This window comes from Spermophilus citellus (assembly GCF_964194105.1).
Source record: "Spermophilus citellus genome assembly, chromosome: 1".
Classification (NCBI taxonomy): domain Eukaryota; kingdom Metazoa; phylum Chordata; class Mammalia; order Rodentia; family Sciuridae; genus Spermophilus; species Spermophilus citellus.
The window spans coordinates 157181502-157192812 of record NC_138182.1 but is presented as its reverse complement, the minus strand read 5'-3'; the positions used below and the strand labels follow the sequence as shown (position 1 = coordinate 157192812).

General features: G+C 44.4%; 1 protein-coding gene across 3 annotated transcripts; it reads left to right on the top strand.

The window, feature by feature from the left end:
• Positions 1-276: 276 nt before the first annotated feature.
• Positions 277-8605, top strand: PGBD2 (piggyBac transposable element derived 2). 3 transcript variants are annotated; one of them, XM_081308236.1, is made up of 4 exons: positions 284-407; positions 4067-4375; positions 4506-4567; positions 6648-8605. In XM_081308236.1, the coding sequence occupies exons 3-4, from the start codon at positions 4551-4553 to the stop codon at positions 8407-8409; spliced, it is 1779 nt and encodes a 592-aa protein (XP_081164362.1). In that variant the 5' UTR covers positions 284-407; positions 4067-4375; positions 4506-4550; the 3' UTR covers positions 8410-8605. The 3 variants fall into 3 exon arrangements, with proteins under 3 accessions (XP_081164363.1, XP_081164362.1, XP_081164364.1); XM_081308237.1 differs by lacking the exon at positions 4067-4375 and having other exon boundaries at positions 277-407; XM_081308238.1 differs by lacking the exons at positions 284-407; positions 4067-4375 and adding an exon at positions 3769-4038.
• Positions 8606-11311: the final 2706 nt, after the last annotated feature.

The following is an 11311-nucleotide window of genomic DNA, read 5'->3' as shown; positions in this document are numbered from 1 at the left end:
TGGGCCATAAGTAAGAACTACCGCCCTAAAAAGAAAGAGGTCATGGAGGCCCCCACCCCGAGTACAAGCTGCGCAAGTTTCTAGGCGAGAATGAGGAGAAACCAGGTGAAAGTTGCGGGAGGATCTAACTCTCTGAGGTGAGTATTGTGATCCTGGCCACTCGGTTTTGGAGGCACTTTCAGGTTCTCTCTAGGCGTCTTGGAGGTCCTGCCATCTCTATGATTGCTCGGGCGGGGGCGTGGCCTTCCCGGGGGCGTGGCGTGTAAGGCGGGCTGAGCGCCCGAGCACTCTAGTGCCGGACGTTGCGCGGCCGCGACACCCAATGCCAAGGCTGGCTCAGAGGTCTTGCTGTGCTTTCCTCGGGGCGTCCAGTACAGTCAGGCGAGGCTCAGGTCTGGGCAGCCCAGGTAGGCGTTACCCCGCTTGCACGGCCCGGTTTTTATGCGGGAGTAGCGGGACCTGATGTTGCATTTTCTCAACAGTGCAGTCAGCCTTACTGTTAGGCGCGGAGAACCAGGAGTAGGGAACAAACCAGACGGGAACAATAGGCCTCCAGGCTGTGAGCTCTGAGGGTCGCAAGGGGGCACTGTGGCTGCAAGCCGGCGGGGCGGCTGAGCTTGCAGTGTAGTGGGGTGGGTGTGACTGAGGCGGACTAGGGTGGGACGGAATGTGTGCGGGACCTGGGCGGGCCTGGTTCCGAGAGTGGAGCGAGTGGAGCGAGTGGAGCGTAGGCCAGGCGGAACAGAAGAGGGTTGCGTTATAGGCGGGTTGGACTGGTCTGGGGCAGGCTAAGGGGGTTTGGGAGGGGTGCGCTTCAGGGGCCGGCAGCTCAGCGCGCAGACGTGCAGGGGCGAGGCGTTTTGGAATTGATTTGTGTCTGCTTTTTTGTGGGATCGCTGAGGTTTCAGAGAGTCTTTGTTTCCTCTTCTTGCTGTTTCTCTTTTGATACTGAGATAGGGACAGAGGTGCTCTTGTCTCAAAAAGGCCCCTCCTGAGCTGTTTTGCACCTGGTTTAGCCTTGAGTCATTTATATTTATAAAATATCTTTAAAAAAGTCTTTCGTCTTGAAATATTTTCAGAATTCCAAAAAGTTGCAAAGGTAGTACAAAAGAATTCCCACATAGGTTCACACAGATCTCCCACTTGTGAGCATCTTTTTAACAGAAAGAACATCAACAACAACAGCAGAACCATATCCTATAACATCCAAGCCAGCATTTACTTGCATTTAATTATCTTGTCTTCTGGGAGAAATTAACATTTTCAATAGTAGAGCCCACCCCCTCTTCTCCCCAAGACCCTTCAGAGTGGTTCTGGCAGCTCCAGGTTTAAAATCAAGGTTCTTTTATCTTTGCTGGGTGCTCAGTCCAGTTGAAAAGGTCCACCTGGTCCTCTGGGCAGTTTTGGCGCAGGTGACCACCCTTTGCTCCGCTATGTAGTCTCTGCCTGTGGCTGCCTCTCAGGGTAGCTTCTTGCCCTTTACAAGGTTTACAGGCTCCTCCATTCCTCCTTCCCTCCTTCCCTCAGATAGTTTCTAAAGACTTCTTCCTTGGCAATCATCTCCTTCAGTCTGCGTTTCCTTCCCTGGTAACCTCTTAAGATTTTGAGCTTTCCACAAATCCTCAGAAAATGCACCAATTTATGACTCCAGGCCAGGCTGTTTCTTGGTCCCAGGCCCACAGAGTTTGTGGTCTGCTGGATGCCATTCTGAGTAATGCCCCAAACATTTCTGTCTCAGTATGTGCCAAGTGCAGCATGTGCTCACCACATCTGGCTGCCTTCTAGAGCTCCCAGCCTCCATGAATTGCACCTCTGTGTTCCAGCCATATAGACCTGAACTCCAGTAGGTGACTCTGACCAGCCTGTCTCCCTTGCCTCTCAAACAGTGATGCATATTTGTTGCTATTACTTTTTATATCCCACTTGGGCAGGTTCTTTTCTTCTGATAAGCACCACTCAGTTGTATACACAGCAGTTAGAATAAGCTTGTTAAAAATGCAAATTTGATGGTTTTGTATTCTGTCTGTAATTTTATAAAAAAAAAAAAAAAAGGCCTTAAAAGGGCAGGTTCAGCCTTTCCTTGGACCCTTTCGCTCAGATTCCCTACTCTTTTCAGACTGGCATTTCTTTCCCTTCACATTCTTCTGCTCCCTTTGCCTGGGATCTTGTTTCTTGCCTACTCAGGGAATTCTTGCTCTTTGTGTAGCTCTCCAGCCAGTCATCCTTTCCCTGGGAAAGTGTTCTTTCATTTCCTTGACTTGTTCCAGTTTTTGTTTTATGCATCCTAATCTCCCCCACCCCGTCTCCTTGGTAACCCTGCCATAGCTGCAGTTTCAGTTTTATACATGTGTGCCTGGCACCTAGTAGATACTTTATGTGCTTGGATGAGGGAGAGGTGGGGTACCTAATATGGGTGCCTAATAGCTTCTGTCTGGATATTATTCCCTTTCGGAGTTTGCTTAATCTGGGGGTACACTGTCCTTTGTCAGTTCTGTCAGACAGGGCAAAAGGGATGGAGGGGTTCATGTGAGGAGATGGAGGGCTAGGGAGCAATTTGAGAACCACTAGAAGTGAAAATGAGGAAGTGTGGTCTGAGGACCACAGAAAGGGAGATGGGTTTCCTGCCTAGCTGTCCCTCTCCCAGCTGGCTGAGTCCACTGTATTAGATTCTCCACTGATAGACATTTCCTGTGTATGGTTTCAGAGAATCTTTAAGAAGTATGTTTTGGTTAGCTATTTCCTAAATAGCTATCTCAAAGCCAGAAAGTGAAGATGAAGATGAAGGCCTACAGCAGGATGCTGCTGGGGTGCCCTGGAGTTTGACTGTTATTTCCGGGGTACTAGTAGTTTGTTTATTGGGGCCTACTGCATGCCAGAAGCCATATTGACTTCTGAGGGTCCAGAGATGGGCTTAATTCTCAGATGGGTCATTTTAGTCATATTGTGATAAAAACTGTGATAGAAGAATCCTTTACTGAAAGCTTGGTGGATGGAGAAAGGTATTGCAGGGTCATCTAAGCTGAGGTGGTGGCTGTGAGTGTCCTTGATCTTATTGTAGAGCCTGATTTGATTGTGACCTGGGGAAATTGGAGCCCTCTGTATAGATGTTAGTGGGTGAATGAGGCCAGCCGAGGGCATGGCAGAGGAAGAGGTGATGAGCTGCCGAGAGGCAGAGCGACTGTGAAATGGTAACATAGGTCACGTTTCCTGCCCCAAACCTGGCTGAACTTGGGGAAAAGGTCATAGTGTTTGACTTTTATCAGACTTGTACCAAAGCACCTCTTAATCATGTAGGGTATTTCTGTACCAAAATGTGTTGATAGCTATAATTGGTTAAGGAAATACAGATTATAGAGAACTTCAGATCAATTCAGGTTTGCTGCAACAGTTTGTGGCAAACTTTTGAAAACGTTTAGTTTTCAGAATTTTTGACTATTTTAATTGCAAGGGGTGTTGTGGTTCTTAACCCGTTGCTAATACTCTGTGAAGCCATGTCTTTTGTGTGTACTTTATACACATTCATGCGCGTTTTCACAAGAGAATGACAGCAGATGACCATTTCATGGGTGAGGAGATAAGGGCACAGAGAAGGTAAATGACTTGGCAAGGTTGCACAGCTTTATCTCCACATTCTTACCAGGCTTCAGGCTTGGGAGTGGACAGGGTGGGGGAATTTGAAGGACCAAGACTTTCTCACACACATGGCATTTACCTGCATGTCTCTCTTGCGAGCCAGCATTGGGGCCAAAGAAAGTGAGAACAGAAGAGACTGGAGCTCTGTAGACATTGTGGTCACATACCCAGATTCACTGAGGGCCTGTGGGGACTAGTGGCTGTGATTCCTGGAACTTAAGGTCTAGTCTGATAATGAGCTTTTCTCATAAGTCTTAAAGGAATTTAAGTGTGATGTCAAGTGGACCAGAGGTAGCAGTCAGGGGCATCATGTGAGGCCAGGATGTAGGCTACTTGGCCTTTGAGAAAGTTTGGGTAAACAATTTCAGAAGGCTTCGATAAGGACATTCTTCATAAAGGACACAGGTAACTGTTCATTTTTTCTTCCTTCTAGCTGTGCAAGATGTATGTGCTCTGGAATACCACAGATGGACGTCTGCCTGCCAGTCCTTCATCTCTACAGAGCAGTACTCCTCCTGTGGGGCACTGAGTGGCTTTGCCAGATAGTTTGTGTTTCTTTGCCAGGGTCCCCGTGCCTGTTCGTGTTTGTGTATGTGAATGGTACATACCAAAGCATGGAACAAGAACAAAGTAAAGATTAATAATCAAGTCCGAATATCCTACTCAGTTTAAGAAATAGAACCCTACCAAAATTTTAGATACCTCCAAGTGTCTGTGATAATTGCATTGTTTCTCTTCAGAGGTAACCACTGTCCTGAAGTCCCTCTTAATCATGTCCTTGATTCTCTTGATAGTTTGGCCAGGGGAGATCCTGTTGCTTTGCTTATTAAGATGTAATTTTTTAAAAAAAAATGACCTTCATTGTCTTACAGGTTCTTAGACTCTGAATAAAGATAGTCTCGCCTTCCCAGTTCATCATGGCTTCACCCTCAAGGTAGGAGTGCTGTTGAATGAAATGCTTTTAAAAGTATTTACTCCTCTCTGTTTTGAAAGGCCAAGCTAGTGACACTTTTAGCCTTTAGTCCTTCTAGCTTCACTAAACAGTTGGTGTTTAGAAAGCATGAGGGAGGAGAGGAGAGAGAGGGAGAAGAACAGAAGAGATGAGAAAGACGAGGAAGTATATGTGGTACAAACTGGGCGTGTGGCAGCAGCACATACGCTTGATATAAAACACAATTTTACTTTCTTCATCTTTCAAGATAAAGACAACAGACAGTTGCCCGTGAGGCTGCCTTAGTCTCTGCCTGCTTTCCCATGGCCACAGGGAAGAGTCGGGTACAGAACCTACAGGATCTGGGGATGAGCAGCAGCTCAGGTAGCACATGAGACTGGTAGAGGCCCCGTCCTGGCAGGCCCGGATCTGCCCCTGGGAGCTGGGTGAAGCTGGGGTAGAGATGACATGAAGGTGGCCATGTCCCCCAAAACTTGTCTCAGTCCAGGGTCCACAGGAAGGGCTTTTGGTTTTCTCTCCCTTCAGGGTGGTCTGTCTTCCTAGTCCACACAAATCTCAGATGGGTGAAAAACTTACTTTTCTAGAAGTCAGCTTGGAGGAGGTGAAGTCACCATATAGGAAGAGATACTGGAGTGAATCTCTAATGCAACCTGGACTCCAGAGTTCATGTGCAGGTCTCCATGGAAATAGGCTCCATGGTAAATGCTGCATCTTTCCTCTGGGGTAGAGAGTCCTCAGTGTGGGACCTGGAGAGACACAGGGTGGCAACAGGAGCATCCATGCCCACCCTCCCACCAAGTCTATTCTCACAGTTGATGCTTTTATAACCTAGATGTGACTCTTTGCTGTCCTGCTCCATCCCCCTTGGGGTTTTCTGGGATAACTGAATACCACCAAAAGTCCTGGCCTGAACCTGTGGGGCCTGGTTCCCACTGCTTCTGCTCTGTCCTCACTGTAACTTCAGCTTCAGGGCCTTGTGCCTGTCATTCTTTCTTTTTTCCTGAGACATCCTGTCTCTAGTGATCTGCAGGGATAACTCCCTCACTTGTTCAGGTCTCTTGCTTCTGAGCCTTCATTCTCTTTTTTTGTTAAAGAGAATTTTTTAATATTTATTTTTCAGTTTTCGGTGGACACAACACCTTTATTTATTTTTATGTGGTGCTGAGGATCGAACCCAGTGCCCTGTGCGTGCCAGGCGAGCACGTTACCACTTGAGCCACACCCCCAGCCCCATTCTCTTTTCTATTTAAAATAGCACCCCTGGTCTCAGTCCTTTATGCAAGGATGGCATTTGTTGCTACCTGTGTAGCTACTTGTTATTTGTTTCCTCCAGTTAGAACTAAGTGCAGTTTGAAAGTAGAGTTTTCCTACTCTGAGCCTCTGACCAGTGCCATTAAATATAAGGAACTCTTGTCATCTCTTTGTTACCTATGTCCACAGGGTGAGAGTTTGAATGGCAGGGATGTTTTCAGATTTTCCAAATCTGTTCAGCTCCTAAATTGCCGTTAGCGTGCAGCAAGATGATCAGTGAGAGAGCCATTTGGAAATCTGAGTCTGTTCAGTTCTTGAATTTGGGAAATGAAGTTCAACTAGGGAGAGTTTGAGAATTTGGGAAGTGAGGGAATCTTGTTTGTCAGATAAATCAGACACAGGGAAGAGATAGGTAGGTCAAACATGAGAGCAGAGCTTCTGGGGCCATTGAGTCCAAATCTGAGGGGGCAGCCTGGGTGTCACTCCAACTGGACTTCCAATTGGCAGTCGACTGCTATCTGGGGTGAAGACAGTGGTACCTGGATTTATTAGAGGGGATCCTCTACTTGGAACACTATGAGGGAAAGGGATTGCATAATGCCTCTTTAGAATGCCTCTCATAATTAAAATACTTCTGCACTTAAAGGTGTAATCTCTATTATCTGGAAAGTTTATCTACCTGGTGTTGTACCTGGTGGATCCAAATCTGTGAGGCTGTTTAATCTAAGGTACCTCCCAGTGGGCTCCTCTTTCCAGCTGAGGTTTTGCCTGTCCAGAGTAGCCCCTCCCTGACTGTCTTTTGTCATCACAGAGTTGACACTGCTAGAAGAGGTGCCCGCTCAAAGATGAAGTCCACTAAGCTGCTTGAGGTTCTGAATGCTTTGGAGGAGGAAGAGTCTGGCAACAACAGGGAGGAGATTTTCATTGCGCCTCCCGACAATGCTGCAGGGGACTTCACAGATGAGGATTCTGGGGATGAAGATGGCCGGCGAGGTGCTCAACTGCCTGGCAGTATGCTCCATGCGTCCGTTGTGTCTGAGGACTCTGGCACTGGGGAGGATAATGATGACCTGGAGCTGCAGCCAGCTAAGAAGAGGCAGAAGGCAGTAGTGGAGCCTCAGCGTGTCTGGACCAAGAGAGATATTCGACCAGAGTTTGGCAGTTGGACAGCATCAGATCCGCACATTGAAGACCTCAAAAACCAGGAACTAAGTCCCGTAGGCCTCTTTGAACTGTTTTTTGATGAAGGAACAATTAATTTCATTGTTAATGAAAGCAATCGTTATGCTTGGCAGAAGAGTGTCAACCTGGGTCTCACAGCCCAGGAATTGAAGTGTGTTTTGGGCATTTTGATTTTAAGTGGGTATATCTCCTATCCAAGGAGAAGGATGTTTTGGGAAACCTCTCCTGACTCACATCATCATCTTGTAGCTGATGCAATTAGAAGGGACAGATTTGAACTGATCTTCTCATACCTCCATTTTGCAGATAACAATGAACTTGATGAAAGTGATAGGTTTGCCAAGGTCAGGCCCCTTATCGTCAGGATGAACTGCAATTTCCAGAAGCATGCTCCCTTGGAAGAGTTCTATAGCTTCGGTGAGTCCATGTGTGAATACTTCGGGCACCGGGGATCCAAGCAGCTGCACTCAGGGAAACCTGTGAGACTTGGCTACAAAATCTGGTGCGGGACAACCAGCAGAGGATACTTGGTGTGGTTTGAACCTTCACAAGGCACATTATTCACCAAGCCAGACAAGGGCTTGGATCTCGGAGGCAGTATGGTCATAAAATTTGTGGATGCGCTTCAGGAGCGTGGCTTTCTGCCATACCACATCTTTTTTGACAAGGTTTTTACAAGTGTCAAATTGATGTCCATTTTGAGGAAAAAGGGGGTGAAGGCCACAGGAACTGTTCGTGAGTACAGGATTGAGCGATGTCCCCTCAAAGATCCCAAAGAGTTGAGAAAAATGAAGAGAGGCTCATTTGATTACAAAGTTGACGAGAGCGAGGAGATCATTGTGTGCCGCTGGCATGACAGCAGCATGGTCAACATCTGCTCCAATGCTGTGGGCATAGAGCCTGTGAGGCTGACTAGCCGTCACTCGGGAGCAGCCAAAACACGAACTCAGGTCCACCAGCCATCACTGGTGAAGCTGTATCAGGAGAAGGTGGGGGGCGTTGGCAGGATGGACCAGAATATTGCCAAGTACAAGGTAAAGATCCGGGGCATGAAGTGGTACTCGAGCTTCATTGGCTATATTATTGATGCTGCCCTCAACAATGCATGGCAGCTGCACAGGATCTGCTGCCAGGATGCACAGGTGGACCTCCTTGCCTTCCGGAGATATGTTGCCTGTGTGTATCTGGAGAGCAATGCTGACATGTCCTCACAAGGGAGGAGAAGCAGGCGGCTGGAAACTGAGAGCCGCTTTGATATGATTGGGCACTGGATTATCCACCAGGACAAGAGGACCCGATGTGCCCTCTGCCACTCACAGACGAACACCCGGTGTGAGAAGTGCCAGAAAGGCGTCCACGCCAAGTGTTTTAGGGAGTACCACACCCGGTGATGGCAAAGGTGTGCTTGTTTTGGTTTATAATGGGGTGTCTACAGATAATTACATCCAGTAGTTAGAGCTCTTCTGTTTTATTTGTGTAGGAAAAAGGACCTGAATTCTCAATGACTTGGTTTTGTATTTTCTCCTTATCCCCATTATTATTATCTTTTTTATTATTGTATATGCCTACATGTAATATAAAGTAGTGTTTGTGTTAGTAATCATGAGTGTTTGCAAATCTGTATTTTGTACCATTATTTATTTAAACTTATCCAAATAAATAAAAATCTTGCTTCGGGGTATATTTAAGTTCTGACAAGAACGATCAAAGGGGCCAGTTGTGGGAGCGCACCCCTGTAATCACCCATAATCACAGTGATTAGGGAGGCTAAGGCAGGAGGATTGAGAGTAAATAAAATACAAAATAGGGCTGGAGATGTGGCTTAGTAGTTGAGTGCCCCTGTACTTCTCACCACATAAAAAGAATAATCAAAGAAAAACTGTATGAATGGCACAAAGTTTTACTATTGTATGCCATGGTTTGTTATCTAAAATATAGGCCATAATATATATTTCTTAATTATTTATTTCATATTACTTAAGACTGTCCAGGGATAGTTAATTCACTTTGCATTTATTCAGAGTGCTAGAGTTTCCGAGTTCATATGTTCTTGATAAAAGTATTTCCCTAATGTACATATATATGGAATCTATTTTTATAACCAACACAACATAGGATGTTCAGCATAATTTGTTAAGAGCCATATGTATTTTCCACTTATTTAAAGCCCAAATTTATAAATTCCTGAGCTTAGGGTGAACTTATTGAAGTAAGGAAACATTTTTATGTTGGAAAACCTGGTGTGCATTCCAGAATATTAAAAGATATACATGTAAAAATTGTGCATAGAAGTAAGCTCAAGAGCAAGTTGAATATCTTTTCTTTGGGAAAGAAAATAGCAGTACAAATGAAAAAAGCACCCAACAATATATTCAACTGTATAGAAGTATAAAATTTACATTCATTAATTAAAATGCAAAGAAATTGAGAAAATATGTTCCAAGTTATTGCATTTATAATAATATCCCCAGTGAATAAGGACCTCAAAAACACATAGATGGCATGAGAAAAATGTGAAGTGTTGTATAAAAAGACAAATGATGGAAATGAGAAATGAACAGTGAAGATCTATAAGGGACTGTGCTGGTGACAGTGAAATGCAAAGAAAAGCAATTGCCAGATACCCCCCTCCCTCATCAAATGCATTTGTTCTAAGTAATTACTGATGGTGTGGATGGGAAAAGGGCAGCCCTGTGCAGTACCTGAGGAGGTATAAATCTATATCACCTTTTCAAAAATTGATGTTTTAAATACATGACCACGGAATTCACTATAATTCTTATTACACATATAAAGAACAATTTTTCATATCTCTGGTTGTATATAACGTACGTTGACACCAATTCATGTCTTCATACGTGTACTTTAGATAATGATGTCCATCACATTCCATCATCGTTGCTAACACCATGCCCCCTCTTTTCACCTCCCACCCCTCTGCCCTATCTAGAGTTCATCTATTCCTCCCATGCCCCTCCTCCCTACCCTACTATGAGTTAGTCACCTTATATCAGAGGAAACATTCGGCATTTGCTTTTTTGGGATTGGCTAACTTCACTTAGGATTATCTTCTCCAACTATGTCCATTTACCTGCAAATGCCATGATTTTATTCTCTTTAATTGCCAAATAATATTCCATTGTGTATATATGCCACATTTTTTTTTTACCCATTCATCTACTGAAGGGCTTCTAGATAGGTTCCAAAGTTGAGCTATTGTGAATTGTGCTGCTATAAACATTGGTGAGGCTGTGTCCCTGTAGTATGCTGTTTTTAAGTCCTTTGGGTATAGACTGAGGAGAGGGATAGCTGGGTCACATGGTGGTTCCATTCCTAGATTTTCAAGGAATCTCCATACTGCTTTCCAATTTGCAGTCCCATCAGCAATGTATGAGTGTGCCTTTATTCCCCACATCCTCGCCAATACTTATGGTTGTCTGTCTTCATAATAGCTGACATTCTGACTGGAGTGAGATGATATCTTAAAAATTTGCTCCCAAGATGTAGGCTCTCTATTCACATCACAGATTGTTTCTTTTGCTGAGAAGAAAATTTTTAATTTGTGTCCATCTCATTTATTGATTGTTTGTTTTAATTCTTGTGCTATATGGATCTTATTAAGGAAGTTGGGGCCTAATCCCACATGATGAAGATTAGGGTCTACTTTTTCTTCTATTAGATGCAGAGTCTCTTGTTTAATTCCTAGGTTCTTGATCCACTTTGAGTTGAGTTTTTGGCATGGTGAGAGATAGGGGTTTAATTTCATTTTGTTGCATATGGATTTCCAGTTTTCCCTGCACCATTTGTTGAAAAGGCTATCTTTTCTCCAATGCATGTTTTTGGCACCTTTGTCTAATATAAGATAATTGTAATTTTGTGGGTTAGTCTCTGTGTCCTTTATTCTGTACCATTGGTCTACCAGTCTGTTTTGGTGCCCATACCATGCTATTTTTGTTACTATTGCTCTGTAGTGTAGTTTAAGGTCTGGTAGAGTGATGCTACCTGCCTCACTCTTCCTGCTAAGCATTGGTTTAGCTATTCTGGGTCTTTTATTTTTCGAGATGAATTTCATGATTGCTTTTTCTATTTCTTTGAGGAATTCCATTGGGATTTTGATCAGAATTGCACTAAATCTGTATAGTGCTTTTGGTAGTATAGTCATTTTGATAATATTAATTCTGCCTATCCAAGAGCAAGGTAGATCTTTCTATCTTCTAAGGTTTTCTTTGATTTCTTTTTTTAGGGTTCTGTAGTTTTCATTGTATAGATCTTTTACCTCTTTCATTAAGTTGA